This window comes from Anolis carolinensis, unplaced genomic scaffold (assembly GCF_035594765.1).
Source record: "Anolis carolinensis isolate JA03-04 unplaced genomic scaffold, rAnoCar3.1.pri scaffold_7, whole genome shotgun sequence".
Lineage (NCBI taxonomy): Eukaryota > Metazoa > Chordata > Lepidosauria > Squamata > Dactyloidae > Anolis > Anolis carolinensis.
Genome location: NW_026943818.1, coordinates 33,361,246 through 33,386,489, shown reverse-complemented (window position 1 = coordinate 33,386,489; position 25,244 = coordinate 33,361,246). Strand labels below are relative to the sequence as shown.

At 36.0% G+C, this 25,244-nt stretch overlaps 1 protein-coding gene across 1 annotated transcript; it reads left to right on the top strand.

Annotated features, from left to right (window-relative positions):
* The first annotated feature begins 1,509 nt into the window (after window positions 1-1,509).
* Window positions 1,510-17,036, top strand: gdf1 (growth differentiation factor 1). Its single transcript, XM_062959677.1, has 2 exons — window positions 1,510-1,983; window positions 16,039-17,036. The coding sequence occupies exons 1-2, from the start codon at window positions 1,680-1,682 to the stop codon at window positions 16,812-16,814; spliced, it is 1,080 nt and encodes a 359-aa protein (XP_062815747.1). The 5' UTR covers window positions 1,510-1,679; the 3' UTR covers window positions 16,815-17,036.
* Window positions 17,037-25,244: the final 8,208 nt, after the last annotated feature.

The following is a 25,244-nucleotide window of genomic DNA, read 5'->3' as shown; positions in this document are numbered from 1 at the left end:
GTGTGTGTGTGTGTATAATATTTCCAACAGACCTCACAACCTCCGAGGATGCCTGCCATAGATGTGGGAGAAATGTCAGGAGAGCATGCTTCTCTTACCCGGAAAAAAAAACCAACAGCAAAATAAGGGAAATAAAATGGAGATAAATAAAACTGTATTAGAAAAAAATGTGCATTTTTTTAAAAAGTCAGTAAAATAAAATGAGAAAAATATCACAAAATAAAATGAGAAAAATATAGTAAAATAAAATGAGAACAATATAATGAAGTAAAATGAGAAAAATATAGTAAAATAAAATGAGAACAATATAAAATCAAATGAGAAAAATACGGTAAAATATGAGAAAAATATAATGAGAAAAATATAGTAAAATAAAATGAGAAAATATGGTAAAATCAAATGAGAAAAATATAGTATATGAAATATACTATATTAAAATATATAATACTGATAATACATTGTAATAAAATTATATATTAAATGTAATATTCCTAATCATATTACAATATAATTGATATAGTACAATATAGTAATTTAAAGCTAGTATTGTACTATGCTAATAATATAATGTACTTTATGTAAATATAATTTGTAAGCTGCTCTGAGTCCCCTTTGAGAAGGGCGGGATATAAATGTAGTAAATAAATAAATAAATAATAGTAAATAAAATGAGAAAAATACGGTAAAATATATTGAGAAAAATATAATAAAATAAAATGAGAAAAATATAGCGAAATATAATGAGAAAAATATAGTGAAATAAAATGAGAAAAAATAGTGAAATATAATGAGAAAATATAGTGAAATAAAATGAGAAAAAATCGTGAAATAAAATGATTTTAAAAATCGTGAAATAAAATGAGAAAAATATAGTAGAATATAATGAGAAAAATATAGTGAAATATAATGAGAAAAATAAAGTAAAATAAAATGAGAAAAATAGAGTAAAATAAAAAGAAAAATCGTGAAATTGAGAAAAATAGAGTAAAATAGAATGAGAAAAATAGAGTAAAATATATTGAGAAAAATATAGTAAAATAAAATGAGAAAAATATAGCGAAATATAATGAGAAAAATATAGTAAAATAAATTGAGAAAAATGTAAATTATAATGAGAAAAATATAGTAAAATATAATGAGAAAAATATAGTGAAATAAAATGAGAAAAATATAGTAAAATATATTGAGAAAAAAATTGTGAAATAAAATAAGAAAAAATATAGTAGAATAAAATGAGAAAAATATAGTAAAATATATTGAGAAAATTATAGTAAAATATATTGAGAAAAATACGGTAAAATATATTGAGAAAAATATAGTGAAATATAATGAGAAAAAAAGAGTAAAGTAAAATGAGAAAAATAGAATAAAATAAAAAGAGAAAAAATCGTGAAATAAAATGAGAAAAATATAGTAGAATATAATGAGAAAAATATTGTAAAATATATAGAGAAAAATATAATAAAATAAAATGAGGAAAATAAAAATACTGTAAAAGGTGGGAAATGCATTGATATGGGTGGGGAAAGGGTTAAACCCTCCCAGCTGCTTCCTGTTGAGGATCAAAGGGGGAGAGGTATTGTGATGGGCCCGGCCCCACGGAGCCTCCCACTTCCCTCCTTCCTCCTCTGGGTCAGGCAGCATCTTTCCTTCCTTCCTCGGCAAGGTCTTTCCAGGCCATGCGGCCCTGGCTGTTTTGCATGGTGGTGGTGGTGCTGGTGGTGGTCCTGGCCTTTCCGGGCCGGGCTTTGGGGGGCCCGGGGGGCTCCTTCCTCAGGGCTTTGGGCCTCCACGACCGGCCCCCTCGGCCCCACGGGAGAAGCCCCAACGCCAACGCGGAGGTGCCGCCTCTGCTCTGGAAGATCTTCCAAAGGAAAAGCCAAGAGAAGGAGGCCCCGGAGGACCACGCAGGAGGAGGAGGAGGATGCTGGATGGAGGAGCTCCACGCGCCCGGGAACATCCTCCGACGCTTCGCCGACCAAGGTAGAGAGAGATTTTTATATATTACATATAGAATAATATTCATCATTATTATTATATTTTTATTCATCATTACTCATTTATCATTATTATAATATTTATATATTATTGGCTTTATTCCTCATTATAATATTTTTATATTTATATATATTTATATTATTGGTTTCATTCATCATTTTATTTTTATATTTATATATTTTTATTGACTTCATTCTTTATTCCTCATTATTATATTTTTATTTTTACATTTTTATATTTATATATTTTAATTGGCTTCATTCTTTATTCCTCATTATTATATTTTTATTTTTACATTTATATATATATATATATTATTGGCTTCATTCCTCATTATTATATACACACACACACACACACATATATATATATATTATTGGCTTCATCGTCATATTTTTATATATATATTTATATATATATATTATTGGCTTCATTCATCATTATTATATTTTTATTTTTACATTTATATATATATATATTATTGGCTTCATTCCTCATTATTATATACACACACACACACACACACACACATATATATATATATATTATTGGCTTCATCGTCATATTTTTATATATATATTTATATATATATATTATTGGCTTCATTCATCATTATTATATTTTTATTTTTACATTTATATATATATATATATTATTGGCTTCATTCCTCATTATTATAATTATAATATATATATATATATATATATATTATTGGCTTCATCGTCATATTTTTATACATATATTTTTATATTTATATATTTTTATTGACTTCATTCTTTATTCCTCATTATTATATTTTTATTTTTACATTTTTATATTTATATATTTTAATTGGCTTCATTCTTTATTCCTCATTATTATATTTTTATTTTTACATTTATATATATATATATATTATTGGCTTCATTCCTCATTATTATATACACACACACACACACACATATATATATATATTATTGGCTTCATCGTCATATTTTTATATATATATTTATATATATATATTATTGGCTTCATTCATCATTATTATATTTTTATTTTTACATTTATATATATATATATTATTGGCTTCATTCCTCATTATTATATACACACACACACACACACACACACATATATATATATATATTATTGGCTTCATCGTCATATTTTTATATATATATTTATATATATATATTATTGGCTTCATTCATCATTATTATATTTTTATTTTTACATTTATATATATATATATATTATTGGCTTCATTCCTCATTATTATAATTATAATATATATATATATATATATATATATATTATTGGCTTCATCGTCATATTTTTATACATATATTTTTATATTTATATATTTTTATTGGCTTCATTCTTTATTCCTCATTATTATATTTTTATTTTTACATTTTTATATTTATATATTTTTATTGGCTTCATTCTTTATTCCTCATTATTATATTTTTATTTTTATATTTTTATATATATATATATTATTGGCTTCATTCCTCATTATTATATATACACACACACACACACATATATATATATATATTATTGGCTTCATCGTCATATTTTTATATATATATTTATATATATATATTATTGGCTTCATTCATCATTATTATATTTTTATTTTTACATTTATATATATATATATATTATTGGCTTCATTCCTCATTATTATATACACACACACACACACACACACACATATATATATATATATATTATTGGCTTCATCGTCATATTTTTATACATATATTTTTATATATATTATTGGTTTCATTCATCGTTACTATATTTTTATATTTATATATTTTTATTGGCTTCATTCTTTATTCCTCATTATTATATTTTTATTTTTACATTTTTATATATATATATATTGGCTTCATTCATCATTATTATATACACACACACACACACACACACACACATATATATATATATATTATTGGCTTCATTCATCATTATTATATTTTTATTTTTATATTTATATATTTTTATTGGCTTCATTCTTTATTCCTCATTGTTATATTTTTATTTTTACATTTATATATATATTTTATTGGCTTCATTCCTCATTATTTATATATATATATATATATATATATATATATATATATATATATATATATAAAAATAAATAAATAAATTGGCTTCATCATCATTATAATATTTTTATATTTATATTTGTATATTTTTATTGGCTTCCTAATTTATATATATACACAGTACTCACTTATCCAAGTTAAACGGGCCGGCAGAAGCTTGGATAAGCAAATATCTTGGATAATAAGGAGGGATTAAGGAAAAGCCTATTAAACATCAAATTAGGTTATGATTTTATAAATTAAGCACCAAAACATCATGTTATACAACAAATTTGATAGAAAAAGTAGTTCATTATGCAGTAATGCTATGTAGTAATTACTATATTTATGAATTTAGCACCAAAATATCACGATATATTGAAAACATTGATTACAAAAATGGCTTGGATAATCCAGAGGCTTGGATAAGCGAGGCTTGGATAAGTGAGACTCTACAGTATTTATATTATTTTATATATTTTTATATTATTTTATATATTTTATATTGTATATATATATATATACACACACACACACTATTGTCGTAGTTAATTCATTTTAATTTTTGAGGATGTTTCTATGTTTATTTATATTTTATATTATTTTATATATTTAATATTTTTATATTATATATATATATATATACACACACACACACTATTCGCTTCATTCGTCATTATTATATTTTTGTTTGTTTTATAATATTCTTTACACTTTTTATTTTAGCCGGTTTATTGTCATAGTTAATTCATTTTAATTTTTGAGGATATTTCTATATTATGTTTATATTTTATATTTTTATATTGTATGTGTGTGTGTGTGTGTATATATATATATATATATACACACACGCACACACACTATTCGCTTCATTCGTCATTATTATATTTTTGTTTGTTTTATAATATTCTTTACACTTTTTATTTTAGCCAGTTTATTGTCGTAGTTAATTCATTTTAATTTTTGAGGATATTTCTATATTGTTTATATTTTATATTTTTATATTATTTTATATATTTTGTATTGTATATATATATATATACACACACACACACACTATTGTCGTAATTAATTGTCGTAGTTAATTCATTTTAATTTTTGAGGATATTTCTATATTATGTTTATTTATATTTTTAAATATTTTAGGCATTTGGTTGCAATGTGTAGATAAATATATATTTTCCATTGGCCTCACTCGTCATTATTATAATATTTTATTTATTTTAGAATATTCTTTACACTTTTTATTTTATTGTCATAGTTGCTTTATTTTATTTTATTTTTTGAGGATATTTTTAAATATATATTAGTATATAGCCTATATATAAATCATGTTTTTTTTTAAATTTTTAAATATTTTAGCCATTTGGTTGCAATGTGTAAATAAATATATATCCCATTGGCTTCATTTGTCATTATTATAACATTTTTATTTATTTTAGAATATTCTTTACACTTTTTATTTTATTGTCGTAGTTGCTTTATTTTATTTTTGAGGATTTTTTTAAAATATTAGTATACAACTTTTATATGTAAATATTTTCTTTTAATTTTTAAGGAATATTTTTTAAAATGTTTTAGCCATTTGGTTGTAATGTGTAAATAAATATATATCCCATTGGCTTCATTTGTCATTATTATAACATTTTTATTTATTTTAGAATATTCTTTACACTTTTTATTTTATTGTCGTAGTTGCTTTATTTTATTTTTGAGGATATTTTAAAAAATATTAATATACAACCTTTATATGTCAATATTTTCTTTTAATTTTTAAGGAATATTTTTTAAATATTTTAGCTATTTGGTTGTAAGGTGTAAATAAATATATATTGGACTCATTCGTCATGATTATAATATTTTATTTATTTTAGAATATTCTTTACACTTTTCATTTTATTTTTGAGGATATTTTTTTTAAAATGTGTAATTATTTTTTAAAGGAATATTTTTAAATATTTTTTAAATTTTAAATATTTTAGCCATTTGGTTGTAATGTGTAAATAAATAGTATTTTGATGGATTTATTGATTTTGGAAATGTTACAATACCAGAAAAATAAAAAAATCTAATCATCGTGGAGTCTCCGCTCGGGAAGAGAAATAAAGGTTTGTGTGTTGTGGTCTGAATGATTTCATTTCAAAATAATATTTTTCAAAGTTTTATTTCAAGCCATTTCATTTATTGTTATGAGAAACATTGCGTCTTAGACGGTGGAGCCTCTTCTGCAGGTTTCCCAGCCGGATGGCCATCTGTCGGGAGGGATTAGGATTAGTAGGATGGACTGGGTGGGCCTTGGGGTCCCCTCAGTTTGGGTCCAAGGTGACATCTATCGATCTATCTATCCATCTGTCCGTCTGATTCATATATCTTTCATCTTCCTGTCTGTCTATTTATCCATCTGTTTTGATTGACAGATATCCGGATAGATCTCCTTATCTATCTGTCTGTCCTTCCATCCATCTATCCATCTATCCATCTATCCATCTATCCATCTATCCATCTATCTATCTATCTATCTATCTGTCCGTCCGTCCAATTCACATATCTTTCTTCTTCGTATCTATCTATCTATCTATCTATCTATCTATCTATCTATCTATCTATCTATCTATCTATCCATCCATCCATCCATCCATCCATCCATCTATCATCCATCCATCCATCCATCTATCTATCATCCATCCATCCATCCATCCATCCATCTATCATCCATCCATCCATCCATCCATCCATCTATCTATCATCCATCCATCCATCCATCCATCCATCTATCATCCATCCATCCATCCATCCATCCATCCATCTATCTATCATCCATCCATCCATCCATCCATCCATCTATCATCCATCCGTCCGTCCGTCCGTCCGTCCGTCCGTCCGTCCGTCCAATTCACATATCTTTCTTCTTCGTATCTATCCATCTATCTATCTCTCTATCTCTCTATCTATCTATCTGTCTGTCTGTCTGTCTGTCCGTCCGTCCGTCCGTCCGTCCGTCCGTCCAATTCACATATCTTTCTTCTTCGTATCTATCCATCTCTCTATCTCTCTATCTATCTGTCTGTCTGTCTGTCTGTCTGTCTGTCTGTCTGTCTGTCCGTCCGTCCGTCCGTCCGTCCGTCCAATTCACATATCTTTCTTCTTCGTATCTATCCATCTCTCTATCTCTCTATCTCTCTATCTGTCTGTCTGTCTGTCTGTCTGTCTGTCTGTCCGTCCGTCCGTCCGTCCGTCCGTCCAATTCACATATCTTTCTTCTTCGTATCTATCCATCTCTCTATCTCTCTATCTCTCTATCTGTCTGTCTGTCTGTCTGTCTGTCTGTCTGTCTGTCCGTCCGTCCGTCCGTCCGTCCGTCCGTCCAATTCACATATCTTTCTTCTTCGTATCTATCCATCTCTCTATCTCTCTATCTCTCTATCTCTCTATCTATCTATCTAGATACCTATCCATCCAGATATCTCTATCCATCCATCCATCCATCCAAATATCTATCCATCTAGCTATCTGTCCTTCCATCCATCTATCCATCTATCTATCTATCCGTCTGATTCATATATCTTTCTTCTATCTATCTATCTATCTATCCATCCATCCATCCATCCATCCATCAATCTATCTAGATGGACAGATATCCAGATAGATCTCCGTATCTATCTAGATAGCCATCCATCCAGATATCTCTATCTATCTATCTATCTATCTATCTATCTATCTATCTATCTATCTATCTATCTATCCGTCTGATTCATATATCTTTCTTCTTCCTACCTACCTACCTACCTACCTACCTACCTACCTGTCTGTCTGTCTATCTATCTATCTATCTATCTATCTATCCATCCATCCATCCATCCATCAATCTATCTAGATGGACAGATGTCCAGATAGATCTCCTTATCTATCTAGATAGCCATCCATCCAGATCTATCTATCTATCTATCTATCTATCTATCTATCTATCTATCTATTTCCATCCATCTGTCCGTCTGATTGATGTATCTTTCTTCTTCGTATCTATCTATCTGGATGGACAGATATCCAGATAGATCTTATCTATCTAGATCTCTCTCCATCCATCCATCCATCCCAATATCTATCTATCTATCTATCTATCTATCTATCTATCTATCTATCTATCTATCTATCTATCTATCCATCCATCCATCCATCCATCTGATTCATATATCTTTCATCTTCCTATCCATCTATTTATCCATCTGTCTGGATGGGCAGATATCCAGATAGATCTCCTTATCTATCTAGATACCCATCCATCCAGATATCTCTATCTATCCATCCATCAAAATATCTATTTATCTATGAAAACTACATCTATCTGTTCAGATCTTATCTATCCATCTAGCTATCTGTCCTTCCATCCATCAAGTCATCTATCTATCTGTCTGTCTGTTTGATTCATATATCTTTCTTCTTCGTATCTATCTATCTATCTTATCTATCCATCCATCCATCCATCTATCTGGATGGATAGTTATCCATCCATCTATCTGGATGGATAGTTATCCATCCATATCTCTATCTATCTATCTATCTATCTATCTATCTATCTATCTATCTATCTATCTATCTATCTATCCATCCATCCATCCATCCATCCATCCACCCACCCAGAGGGATGGATGGATGGTAGGTATCTCGATGGATAGATATATATTCATATATCTCCTTATCTATCTAGATAGCCATCCATCCAGATCTATCTATCTATGAAAACTACATCTATCTGTTCAGATCATATCTATCCATCTAGCTATCTGTCCTTCCATCCATCAAGCCATCCATCCATCCTTATTGATATCTATTTATCTATCTATCTGTCTGTCTGTCTGTCTGTCTGATTCATATATCTTTCTTCTTCGTATCTATCTATGTATCTATCTGGATGGCTAGATATCCATTTATATCTCTCTGTATGTATTTATTCAGATAGCTATCCATCCAACTGTCCATCCATCCATTCATATATCTCTCTTTCTTTCTGACTGTCTGTCTATCTATCTATCTATCCACCCAGATGGATGGTATCTGGATGGATATACATCCATATCTCTCCTTAGCTATCCATCCAACTATCTATCAATTCATCTGTCTGTCTGTCTGTCTGTATGTATAGGTAGTTGGATGGATAGTTAGCTATCCAACTGGACGGACGGACACACAGATGGATATCCATCCATATATCTCCCTATTTATCTATCTAGCTGGATATCCACCTACCTACCTACCCATCCATTTATTTATTTTTATTAATTTATTTGCGACACTTATATCCCGCCCTGCTCACCCCAAAGGGATCTATCCACCCATCCATATATCTATCTTATCTACCCACCCAGATAGATAGACAGACAGACAGATATATGGATGGATATCCATCCATGTCTCTCCCTATTTATCTATCTATCTATCTATCTATCTATCTATCTATCTATCTATCTATCTATCTATCTATCTATCTATCTATCCAACTACCTATCCATCCATTCATCCATATATCTATTTGTCTGTCTATCTATCTACCCACCCACCCGGATAGATAGATAGACAGACAGACAGACAGATATGGATGGATATCCATCCATGTCTCTCTCTATCTATCTATCTATCTATCTATCTATCTATCTATCTATCTATCTATCTATCTATCTATCTATCTATCTATTTATCTATCTATCCATCCACCTATCCATCCATATATCTGTCTGTCTGTCTATCTACCCACCCAGATAGATAGATAGACAGACAGACAGACAGATATGGATGGATATCCATCCATGTCTCTCTCTCTCTATCTATCTATCTATCTATCTATCTATCTATCTATCTATCTATCTATCTATCTATTTATCTATCTATCCATCCACCTATCCATCCATATATCTGTCTGTCTGTCTATCTACCCACCCGGATAGATAGATAGACAGACAGACAGACAGATATATGGATGGATATCCATCCATGTCTCTCCCTATCTATCTATCTATCTATCTATCTATCTATCTATCTATCTATCTATCTATCTACCTATCTATCTATTTATCTATCTATCCATCCACCTATCCATCCATATATCTGTCTGTCTGTCTATCTACCCACTCGGATAGATAGATAGACAGACAGACAGACAGATATATGGATGGATATCCATCCATGTCTCTCCCTATCTATCTATCTATCTATCTATCTATCTATCTATCTACCTATCTATCTATTTATCTATCTATCCATCCACCTATCCATCCATATATCTGTCTGTCTGTCTATCTACCCACTCGGATAGATAGATAGACAGACAGACAGACAGATATATGGATGGATATCCATCCATGTCTCTCCCTATCTATCTATCTATCTATCTATCTATCTATCTATCTATCTATTTATCTATCTATCCATCCACCTATCCATCCATATATCTGTCTGTCTGTCTATCTACCCACCCGGATAGATAGATAGACAGACAGACAGACAGATATGGATGGATATCCATCCATGTCTCTCTCTCTCTCTCTATCTATCTATCTATCTATCTATCTATCTATCTATCTATCTATCTATCTATCTATCTATTTATCTATCTATCCATCCACCTATCCATCCATATATCTGTCTGTCTGTCCATCTACCCACCCGGATAGATAGATAGACAGACAGACAGACAGATATATGGATGGATATCCATCCATGTCTCTCCCTCTCTATCTCTCTATCTATCTATCTATCCATCCAACTACCTATCCATCCATTCATCCATATATCTATTTGTCTGTCTATCTATCTATCTACCCACCCAGATAGACAGACAGACAGACAGATATATGGATGGCTATCCATCCATGTCTCTCCCTATTTATCTATTTATCTATTTATCTATCTATCTATCTATCGATCTATCGATCTATCGATCTATCTATCTATCTATCTATCTATCTATCTATCCATCCATCCATCCATCCATATATCTCCCTTTTTATCTGTCTATCTATCTGTCTATCTATCTATCCATCCAACTACCTATCCATCCATTCATCCATATATCTATTTGTCTGTCTATCTATCCATCTACCCACCCGGATAGATAGACAGACAGACAGACAGACATATATGGATGGATATCCATCCATGTCTCTCCCTATCTATCTATCTATCTATCTATCTATCTATCTATCTATCTATCTATCTATCTATCCATCCACCTATCCATCCATATATCTGTCTGTCTGTCTATCTACCCACCCGGATAGATAGATAGACAGACAGACAGACAGATATATGGATGGATATCCATCCATGTCTCTCCCTATCTATCTATCTATCTATCTATCTATCTATCTATCTATCTATCTATCTATCTATTTATCTATCTATCCATCCACCTATCCATCCATATATCTGTCTGTCTGTCTGTCTATCTACCCACCCGGATAGATAGACAGACAGACAGACAGACAGATATATGGATGGATATCCATCCATGTCTCTCCCTATCTATCTATCTATCTATCTATCTATCTATCTATCTATCTATCTATCTATCTATCTATCTATCCATCCACCTATCCATCCATATATCTGTCTGTCTGTCTATCTACCCACCCGGATAGATAGACAGACAGACAGACAGACAGATATATGGATGGATATCCATCCATGTCTCTCCCTATCTATCTATCTATCTATCTATCTATCTATCTATCTATCTATCTATCTATCTATCTATCTATCTATTTATCTATCTATCCATCCACCTATCCATCCATATATCTGTCTGTCTGTCTATCTACCCACCCGGATAGATAGATAGACAGACAGACAGACAGATATATGGATGGATATCCATCCATGTCTCTCCCTCTCTATCTCTCTATCTATCTATCTATCCATCCAACTACCTATCCATCCATTCATCCATATATCTATTTGTCTGTCTATCTATCTATCTACCCACCCAGATAGACAGACAGACAGACAGATATATGGATGGCTATCCATCCATGTCTCTCCCTATTTATCTATTTATCTATCTATCTATCTATCTATCCATCCATCCATCCATCCATCCATCCAACTACCTATCCATCCATCCATCCATATATCTCCCTTTTTATCTGTCTATCTATCTATCTGTCTATCTATCTATCTATCTGTCTATCTATCCATCCAACTACCTATCCATCCATCCATCCATCCATATATCTCCCTTTTTATCTGTCTATCTATCTGTCTATCTATCTATCCATCCAACTACCTATCCATCCATTCATCCATATATCTATTTGTCTGTCTATCTATACATCTACCCACCCGGATAGATAGACAGACAGACAGACAGATATATGGATGGATATCCATCCATGTCTCTCCCTATTTATCTATCTATCCGTCCAACTGTCTACTGATCTATTCTTCCATCTATATATCTAGCCATCCAAATATCTGTCCATTGATTCATATATCTTTCTATCAGTCTGTCTGTCCATCCGTCCACCCACCTACTCATCCAGATAGATATCTGGTTGGATGGATATCTATTTATCCATCTATCTGGATGGATGGGTAGGTAGTTGGATAGATATCTATCCATCGATAAAGATAGATTGATAAAATACATGGATAGATATTTGGTATGTATGTATGGATAGAAAGATATATGAATGGATGGATAGATATCTGTCCATCTATTCATCTATGTTTCTATCTATCCATGTATTTTATCAATCTATCTTTATCGATCCATCCAGATATCTATCCATGTCTGTCTTGTCTATCTAGATAAGGCTATCTAGATAGATAAGGAGAGATATGATGCATATCCATCCATCCAGATGTCTATCATCTATCTATATCTAATCAATCTGGGAGGATGGATAGATAGATACATGAATCGATGGACAGATAGGTATTTGGATGGATGGATAGCTATCTGTCCATTGATTCATATATCTTTCTGTCTATCATCCACCCACCCAGATAGATAGATATCTGGATGGATGGATATCAATCTATATTATCTATCTATCTATCTATCTATCTATCTATCCATATCTATCTATCTATCTATCTATCTATCTATCTATCTATCTATCTCTATCCATCCATATCTATCTATCTATCTATCTATCTCTCTCTCTCTCTCTATCTATCTCTCTCTCTATCTATCTCTCTCTCTATCTATCTATCTCTCTATCCATCCATATCTATCTATCTATCTATCTATCTATCTATCTATCTATCTATCTATCTCTCTCTCTATCTCTCTCTCTATCCATCCATATCTATCTATCTATCTATCTATCTATCTATCTATCTATCTATCTATCTATCTATCTCTCTCTCTATCTATCTCTCTATCCATCCATATCTATCTATCTATCTATCTATCTATCTATCTATCTATCTATCCATATCTATCTATCTATCTATCTATCTATCTATCTATCTCTATCCATCCATATCTATCTATCTATCTATCTATCTATCTATCTATCTATCTATCTATCTATCTATCTATCTATTTATCCATCCATCCATCCATCCATCTATTTATCTATCTATCTATCTATCTATCTATCTATCTATCTATCTATCTATCTATCTATCTATCTATCTATTTATCTATCTATCTATTTATTTATCTATCTATCTATCTATCTATCTATCTATCTATCTCTCTCTCTCTCTATCTATCTCTCTATCCATCCATATCTATCTATCTATCTATCTATCTATCTATCTTTCTATCTCTCTATCCATCCATATCTATCTATCTATCTATCTATCTATCTATCTATCTATCTATCTATCTATCTTTCTATCTCTCTATCCATCCATATCTATCTATCTATCTATCTATCTATCTATCTATCTATCTATCTCTCTATCCATCCATATCTATCTATCTATCTATCTATCTATCTATCTATCTCTCTCTCTCTCTCTCTATCCATCCATCCATCCATCCATATCTATCTATCTATCTATCTATCTATCTATCTATCTATCTATCTATCTATCTATCTATCTATCTTTCTATCTCTCTATCCATCCATATCTATCTATCTATCTATCTATCTATCTATCTATCTATCTTTCTATCTCTCTATCCATCCATATCTATCTATCTATCTATCTATCTATCTATCTATCTATCTATCTTTCTATCTCTCTATCCATCCATATCTATCTATCTATCTATCTATCTATCTATCTATCTATCTATCTATCTTTCTATCTCTCTATCCATCCATATCTATCTATCTATCTATCTATCTATCTATCTATCTATCTATCTATCTTTCTATCTCTCTATCCATCCATATCTATCTATCTATCTATCTATCTATCTATCTATCTATCTATCTATCTATCTCTCTCTCTCTCTCTCTCTATCCATCCATCCATCCATCCATATCTATCTATCTATCTATCTCTCTCTCTCTCTCTCTATCCATCCATCCATCCATCCATATCTATCAATCTATCAATCTATCAATCTATCAATCTATCTATCTATCTATCTATCTATCTATCCATGCATCTATCTGTCCATGCATCTATCTGTCCATCCATCCATTCGTCTGTCTGTCCATCCATCTCTCTGTCTGTCTATCTATCTTCTTCCTTCCTTCCGACCTTCCTGTATCTATCAATCAATCAATCATCTATCTATCTTCTCTATCTATCTATCCATCCATCCATCTCTCTCCCTATTTATTTATTTATCTATCTAGATAGCTATCTATCCATCCAACTATCTACCAATCTATCCTTCCATCTATATATCTATCCATCTATTCATTTTTCTATCTATCTATCTGTCCATCCATCTGCCCACCCATCCAGATAGATACCTGGTTGGATAGATATCTATCCATTGATAAAGATAAATAAATACATGGATAGATATTTGGATGGATAGGTAGTTGGATAGATATCTATCCATCCATTCATATATGTTTCTATCCATCCATCTATATATCTATCCATGTATTTTATCTATCTGTATCGATTCATCCAGATACCTATCCATAGGTCTATCTATATATCTATCCATAGGTCTATCTATCTATAGGTCTGTCTTCTCTGTCTTATATGGATAGACAAGACAGGCCTATAGATAGACAGACATATGGATAGATATATAGACAAGACATATGGATAGATAAGACAGACATATGGATAGACATGGATAGATGTCTGTCTTGTCTATCCATATGTCTGTCTGTCTTATCTATCCATGTGTCTGCCTATCTATAGGTCTGTCTTGTCTATCTATCCATGTCTGTCTTCTCTGTCTTATATGGATAGAAGATAGACAGACATGGACAGATGGACAAGACAGACCTATAGATAGATAGACATATAGATGTCTGGATAGATGTCTGTCTTGTCTATCCATATGTCTTGTCTATCCATACGTTTCTCTCTATATAATCTATCCATATGTCTATCTATCTATAGGTCTGTCTTGTCTATCTATCCATGTCTGTCTATCTTCTATCCATATAAGACAGAGAAGACAGACATGGATAGATAGACAAGACAGACCTATAGATAGATAGACATATGGATAGATTATATAGAGAGAAACGTATGGATAGACAAGACATATGGATAGATAGACAAGACAGAGATATGGATAGACAAGACAGACATCTATCCATATGTCTGTCTTCTCTGTCTTATCTATCCATGTCTGTCTTGTCTATCCATATGTCTTGTCTATCCATACGTTTGTCTATATATAATCTATCCATATGTCTGTCTGTCTGTCAGACCCCTAACTCCTCCTGTGCCCCCCACTTGTAGAGATGCTTTTGTGGGGGGAAAGTGTCTTGGAACAGAGGAAATAGGGCCATAATCCATGGAAATTATTTTTATTATCCGCCTGCAAGAGACCTGGTTCTCATGCTGAGTGTTGCTTCTTTTCCAGGTGGCCCCGCCCACCCTCGGGCGCCCCCCGTCTGCCTCCGGAAGCGCCTCTACTTCAACGTCTCCGCCTTGGAGGCGGGCGAGAGGGTGACGGCGGCCCGGCTGGAGCTCCGCTTTGGGCAGAACCTCTACCGGGCGGCCTCCACCTCGGGCCCCTTCGACCTGCGGCTCTTCCGGGTGACCCGGGCGTCTCTGGCGGGGATGTCAGCCCACAACCGCCGGGCCGTGCTCTCGCAGTCCTTTCTCCACGTCCACAAGTCCTTCTCCTTTGACGTGACCCCGGTGGCGGGTGACTGGCGGACGCCGTCCCGGAACTTGGGACTTGTCCTGGAGATCGGCGCCCGCGACTGCTCCGGCCTGGACTCCTTCCGGGAGGCCTCGCTCTTCGTGGTCTCGCTCTCGCGCTGCCGGAGCCCCCGGAAGAAGCGCGGCGCTTACTACGTCCCGCCGGCCGGCGCTGCCAACGTCTGCAAGCCGCGTGGGCTCTACATCGGCTTTGGCGACGTGGGCTGGGAGAACTGGATCATCGCCCCGCAGGGCTACCAGGCCAACTACTGCCTGGGCGAGTGCCCCTTCCCGCTGACCGAGGAGCTCAACGGCACCAACCACGCCATCCTCCAGACCATCGTCCACTCCCTGGACCCCCGGGGCACCCCCCAGCCCTGCTGCGTCCCTGTCCGCCTCTCGCCCATCTCCATCCTCTACTACGACAACGACGACAACGTGGTGCTGCGGCACTACGAGGACATGGTGGTGGACGAGTGCGGGTGCCGCTAGGACCGGAACGGGCAAACTTCAGCCCTCCGGGTGTTTTGGACTTCAACTCCCACAATTCCTAACAGCCTACCGGCTGTTAGGAATTGTGGGAGTTGAAGTCCAAAACACCCGGAGGGTTGAAGTTTGCCAGGCGCAAGGCTCCTGTTCGTGCGCCAAAACAGGATTTGCAGTTTTAAAATATCAATGTTTTAACTCAATAAATAAAAGAGATGCTATGGCTGCCTTGTCTGTTTCTTGATTCATGTTTCATTACCTATATCTTACCTGTCCCACCCACCCCGGACCCCTATGTATATCTATCTTACCTGTCCCACCCACCCCGGGCTCCTATGTATATCTATCTTACCTGTCCCACCCACCCCGGACCCCTATGTATATCTATCTTACCTGTCCCACCCACCCCGGACTCCTATGTATATCTATCTTACCTGTCCCACCCACCCCGGACTCCTATGTATATCTATCTTACCTGTCCCACCCACCCCGGACCCCTATGTATATCTATCTTACCTGTCCCACCCACCCCGGACTCCTATGTATATCTATCTTACCTGTCCCACCCACCCCGGACCCCTATGTATATCTATCTTACCTGTCCCACCCACCCTGGACTCCTATGTATATCTATCTTACCTGTCCCACCCACCCCGGACTCCTATGTATATCTATCTTATGTATATCTATCTTACCTGTCCCACCCACCCCAGACTTTTATGTATATCTATCTTATGTATATCTATCTTACCTGTCCCACCCACCCCGGACTCCTATGTATATCTATCTTACCTGTCCCACCCACCCCGGACCACGATGTATATCTATCTTATGTATATCTATCTTACGTATATCTATCTTACCTGTCCCACCCACCCTGGACTCCTATGTATATCTATCTTACCTGTCCCACCCACCCCGGACTCCTATGTATATCTATCTTATGTATATCTATCTTATGTATATCTATCTTACCTGTCCCACCCACCCCGGACCCCTATGTATATCTATCTTATGTATATCTATCTTACCTGTCCCACCCACCCTGGACTCCTATGTATATCTATCTTACCTGTCCCACCCACCCCGGACTCCTATGTATATCTATCTTATGTATATCTATCTTACCTGTCCCACCCACCCCAGACTTTTATGTATATCTATCTTATGTATATCTATCTTATGTATATCTATCTTACCTGTCCCACCCACCCCGGACCACTATGTATATCTATCTTATGTATATCTATCTTATGTATATCTATCTTATGTATATCTATCTTACCTGTCCCACCCACCCCGGACCACTATGTATATCTATCTTATGTATATCTATCTTATGTATATCTATCTTACCTGTCCCACCCACCCCGGACCCCTATGTATATCTATCTTATGTATATCTATCTTACCTGTCCCACCCACCCCGGACTCCTATGTATATCTATCTTATGTATATCTATCTTATGTATATCTATCTTACCTGTCCCACCCACCCCGGACCACTATGTATATCTATCTTATGTATATCTATCTTACCTGTCCCACCCACCCCAGACTTTTATGTATATCTATCTTATGTATATCTATCTTATGTATATCTATCTTACCTGTCCCACCCACCCCGGACTCCTATGTATATCTATCTTATGTATATCTATCTTATGTATATCTATCTTACCTGTCCCACCCACCCCGGACCCCTATGTATATCTATCTTATGTATATCTATCTTACCTGTCCCACCCACCCCGGACTCCTATGTATATCTATCTTATGTATATCTATCTTATGTATATCTATCTTACCTGTCCCACCCACCCCGGACCCCTATGTATATCTATCTTATGTATATCTATCTTACCTGTCCCACCCACCCCGGACTCCTATGTATATCTATCTTATGTATATCTATCTTATGTATATCTATCTTACCTGTCCCACCCACCCCGGACCACTATGTATATCTATCTTATGTATATCTATCTTATGTATATCTATCTTACCTGTCCCACCCACCCCGGACCCCTATGTATATCTATCTTATGTATATCTATCTTACCTGTCCCACCCACCCCGGACTCCTATGTATATCTATCTTATGTATATCTATCTTATGTATATCTATCTTACCTGTCCCACCCACCCCGGACCACTATGTATATCTATCTTATGTATATCTATCTTACCTGTCCCACCCACCCCAGACTTTTATGTATATCTATCTTATGTATATCTATCTTATGTATATCTATCTTACCTGTCCCACCCACCCCGGACTCCTATGTATATCTATCTTATGTATATCTATCTTACCTGTCCCACCCACCCCGGACCACTATGTATATCTATCTTATGTATATCTATCTTACCTGTCCCACCCACCCCAGACTTTTATGTATATCTATCTTATGTATATCTATCTTATGTATATCTATCTTACCTGTCCCACCCACCCCGGACTCCTATGTATATCTATCTTATGTATATCTATCTTATGTATATCTATCTTACCTGTCCCACCCACCCCGGACCACTATGTATATCTATCTTATGTATATCTATCTTACCTGTCCCACCCACCCTGGACTCCTATGTATATCTATCTTACCTGTCCCACCCACCCCGGACTCCTATGTATATCTATCTTATGTATATCTATCTTATGTATATCTATCTTACCTGTCCCACCCACCCCGGACCCCTATGTATATCTATCTTATGTATATCTATCTTATTTCTATCTATCTTACCTGTCCCACCCACCCCAGACTCCTATGCATATCTATCTTATGTATATCTATCTTACCTGTCCCACCCACCCCGGACCCCTATGTATATCTATCTTATGTTTATCTATCTTATGTATATCTATCTTACCTGTCCCACCCACCCCGGACTCCTATGTATATCTATCTTATGTTTATCTATCTTATGTATATCTATCTTACCTGTCCCACCCACCCCGGACTCCTATGTATATCTATCTTACCTGTCCCACCCACCCCGGACCACTATGTATATCTATCTTATGTACATCTATATCTATCTTATGTATATCTATCTTATGTATATCTATCTTACCTGTCCCACCCACCCCGGACTCCTATGTATATCTATCTTACCTGTCCCACCCACCCCGGACCCCTATGTATATCTATCTTATGTATATCTATCTTACCTGTCCCACCCACCCCAGACTTTTATGTATATCTATCTTATGTATATCTATCTTATGTATATCTATCTTACCTGTCCCACCCACCCCGGACCACTATGTATATCTATCTTATGTATATCTATCTTATGTATATCTATCTTACCTGTCCCACCCACCCCGGACCACTATGTATATCTATCTTATGTATATCTATCTTATGTATATCTATCTTACCTGTCCCACCCACCCCGGACTCCTATGTATATCTATCTTATGTATATCTATCTTATGTATATCTATCTTACCTGTCCCACCCACCCCGGACCACTATGTATATCTATCTTATGTATATCTATCTTACCTGTCCCACCCACCCCGGACCACTATGTATATCTATCTTATGTATATCTATCTTACCTGTCCCACCCACCCTGGACTCCTATGTATATCTATCTTACCTGTCCCACCCACCCCGGACTCCTATGTATATCTATCTTATGTATATCTATCTTACCTGTCCCACCCACCCCGGACCACTATGTATATCTATCTTATGTATATCTATCTTACCTGTCCCACCCACCCCGGACTCCTATGTATATCTATCTTATGTATATCTATCTTACCTGTCGCACCCACCCCGGACTCCTATGTATATCTATCTTATGTATATCTATCTTACCTGTCCCACCCACCCCGGACTCCTATGTATATCTATCTTATGTATATCTATCTTACCTGTCCCACCCACCCCAGACTTTTATGTATATCTATCTTATGTATATCTATCTTATGTATATCTATCTTACCTGTCCCACCCACCCCGGAATCTTATGTATATCTATCTTATGTATATCTATCTTACCTGTCCCACCCACCCCGGACCACTATGTATATCTATCTTATGTATATCTATCTTATGTATATCTATCTTATGTATATCTATCTTACCTGTCCCACCCACCCCGGACTCCTATGTATATCTATCTTATGTATATCTATCTTACCTGTCCCACCCACCCTGGACTCCTATGTATATCTATCTTACCTGTCCCACCCACCCCGGACTCCTATGTATATCTATCTTATGTATATCTATCTTACCTGTCCCACCCACCCCGGACCCCTATGTATATCTATCTTATGTATATCTATCTTACCTGTCCCACCCACCCCGGACTCCTATGTATATCTATCTTACCTGTCCCACCCACCCCGGACTCCTATGTATATCTATCTTATGTATATCTATCTTATGTATATCTATCTTACCTGTCCCACCCACCCCGGACTCCTATGTATATCTATCTTATGTATATCTATCTTACCTGTCCCACCCACCCCGGACTCCTATGTATATCTATCTTATGTATATCTATCTTACCTGTCCCACCCACCCCGGACCCCTATGTATATCTATCTTATGTATATCTATCTTACCTGTCCCACCCACCCCGGACTCCTATGTATATCTATCTTACCTGTCCCACCCACCCCGGACTCCTATGTATATCTATCTTACCTGTCCCACCCACCCCGGACTCCTATGTATATCTATCTTATGTATATCTATCTTACCTGTCCCACCCACCCCAGACTTTTATGTATATCTATCTTATGTATATCTATCTTATGTATATCTATCTTACCTGTCCCACCCACCCCGGACCACTATGTATATCTATCTTATGTATATCTATCTTATGTATATCTATCTTACCTGTCCCACCCACCCCGGACTCCTATGTATATCTATCTTATGTATATCTATCTTACCTGTCCCACCCACCCTGGACTCCTATGTATATCTATCTTACCTGTCCCACCCACCCCGGACTCCTATGTATATCTATCTTATGTATATCTATCTTACCTGTCCCACCCACCCCGGACCCCTATGTATATCTATCTTATGTATATCTATCTTACCTGTCCCACCCACCCCGGACTCCTATGTATATCTATCTTATGTACATCTATCTTACCTGTCCCACCCACCCCGGACCCCTATGTATATCTATCTTATGTATATCTATCTTACCTGTCCCACCCACCCCGGACTCCTATGTATATCTATCTTATGTACATCTATCTTACCTGTCCCACCCACCCCGGACCCCTATGTATATCTATCTTATGTACATCTATCTTACCTGTCCCACCCACCCCGGACTCCTATGTATATCTATCTTATGTATATCTATCTTACCTGTCCCACCCACCCCGGACCCCTATGTATATCTATCTTATGTATATCTATCTTACCTGTCCCACCCACCCCGGACTCCTATGTATATCTATCTTATGTATATCTATCTTACCTGTCCCACCCACCCCGGACTCCTATGTATATCTATCTTATGTATATCTATCTTACCTGTCCCACCCACCCTGGACTCCTATGTATATCTATCTTACCTGTCCCACCCACCCCGGACTCCTATGTATATCTATCTTATGTATATCTATCTTACCTGTCCCACCCACCCCGGACCCCTATGTATATCTATCTTATGTATATCTATCTTACCTGTCCCACCCACCCCGGACCCCTATGTATATCTATCTTATGTATATCTATCTTATGTATATCTATCTTACCTGTCCCACCCACCCCGGACTCCTATGTATATCTATCTTATGTATATCTATCTTACCTGTCCCACCCACCCCGGACCACTATGTATATCTATCTTATGTATATCTATCTTACCTGTCCCACCCACCCTGGACTCCTATGTATATCTATCTTATGTATATCTATCTTATGTATATCTATCTTACCTGTCCCACCCACCCCGGACCCCTATGTATATCTATCTTATGTATATCTATCTTATGTATATCTATCTTACCTGTCCCACCCACCCCGGACCACTATGTATATCTATCTTATGTATATCTATCTTACCTGTCCCACCCACCCTGGACTCCTATGTATATCTATCTTATGTATATCTATCTTATGTATATCTATCTTACCTGTCCCACCCACCCCGGACCCCTATGTATATCTATCTTATGTATATCTATCTTACCTGTCCCACCCACCCCGGACCACTATGTAAATCTATCTTATGTATATCTATCTTACCTGTCCCACCCACCCCGGACTCCTATGTATATCTATCTTATGTATATCTATCTTATGTATATCTATCTTACCTGTCCCACCCACCCCGGACCCCTATGTATATCTATCTTATGTATATCTATCTTATGTCTATCTATCTTACCTGTCCCACCCACCCCAGACTCCTATGCATATCTATCTTATGTATATCTATCTTACCTGTCCCACCCACCCCGGACCCCTATGTATATCTATCTTATGTTTATCTATCTTATGTATATCTATCTTACCTGTCCCACCCACCCCGGACTCCTATGTATATCTATCTTATGTTTATCTATCTTATGTATATCTATCTTACCTGTCCCACCCACCCCGGACTCCTATGTATATCTATCTTACCTGTCCCACCCACCCCGGACCACTATGTATATCTATCTTATGTACATCTATATCTATCTTATGTATATCTATCTTATGTATATCTATCTTACCTGTCCCACCCACCCCGGACTCCTATGTATATCTATCTTACCTGTCCCACCCACCCCGGACCCCTATGTATATCTATCTTATGTATATCTATCTTACCTGTCCCACCCACCCCAGACTTTTATGTATATCTATCTTATGTATATCTATCTTATGTATATCTATCTTACCTGTCCCACCCACCCCGGACTCCTATGTATATCTACCTTATGTATATCTATCTTATGTATATCTATCTTACCTGTCCCACCCACCCTGGACTCCTATGTATATCTATCTTACCTGTCCCACCCACCCCGGACTCCTATGTATATCTATCTTATGTATATCTATCTTACCTGTCCCACCCACCCCGGACTCCTATGTATATCTATCTTATGTATATCTATCTTACCTGTCCCACCCACCCCGGACCCCTATGTATATCTATCTTATGTATATCTATCTTACCTGTCCCACCCACCCCGGACTCCTATGTATATCTATCTTACCTGTCCCACCCACCCCGGACTCCTATGTATATCTATCTTACCTGTCCCACCCACCCCGGACTCCTATGTATATCTATCTTATGTATATCTATCTTACCTGTCCCACCCACCCCGGACCCCTATGTATATCTATCTTATGTATATCTATCTTACCTGTCCCACCCACCCCGGACCACTATGTATATCTATCTTATGTATATCTATCTTACCTGTCCCACCCACCCTGGACTCCTATGTATATCTATCTTACCTGTCCCACCCACCCCGGACTCCTATGTATATCTATCTTATGTATATCTATCTTACCTGTCCCACCCACCCCGGACTCCTATGTATATCTATCTTATGTATATCTATCTTACCTGTCCCACCCACCCCGGACCCCTATGTATATCTATCTTATGTATATCTATCTTACCTGTCCCACCCACCCCGGACTCCTATGTATATCTATCTTATGTATATCTATCTTACCTGTCCCACCCACCCCGGACTCCTATGTATATCTATCTTATGTATATCTATCTTACCTGTCCCACCCACCCCGGACCCCTATGTATATCTATCTTATGTATATCTATCTTACCTGTCCCACCCACCCCGGACTCCTATGTATATCTATCTTATGTATATCTATCTTATGTATATCTATCTTACCTGTCCCACCCACCCCGGACCCCTATGTATATCTATCTTATGTATATCTATCTTACCTGTCCCACCCACCCCGGACTCCTATGTATATCTATCTTATGTATATCTATCTTATGTATATCTATCTTACCTGTCCCACCCACCCCGGACTCCTATGTATATCTATCTTATGTATATCTATCTTACCTGTCCCACCCACCCCGGACTCCTATGTATATCTATCTTATGTATATCTATCTTATGTATATCTATCTTATGTATATCTATCTTATGTATATCTATCTTACCTGTCCCACCCACCCCGGACTCCTATGTATATCTATCTTATGTATATCTATCTTACCTGTCCCACCCACCCTGGACTCCTATGTATATCTATCTTACCTGTCCCACCCACCCCGGACTCCTATGTATATCTATCTTATGTATATCTATCTTACCTGTCCCACCCACCCCGGACCCCTATGTATATCTATCTTATGTATATCTATCTTACCTGTCCCACCCACCCCGGACTCCTATGTATATCTATCTTACCTGTCCCACCCACCCCGGACTCCTATGTA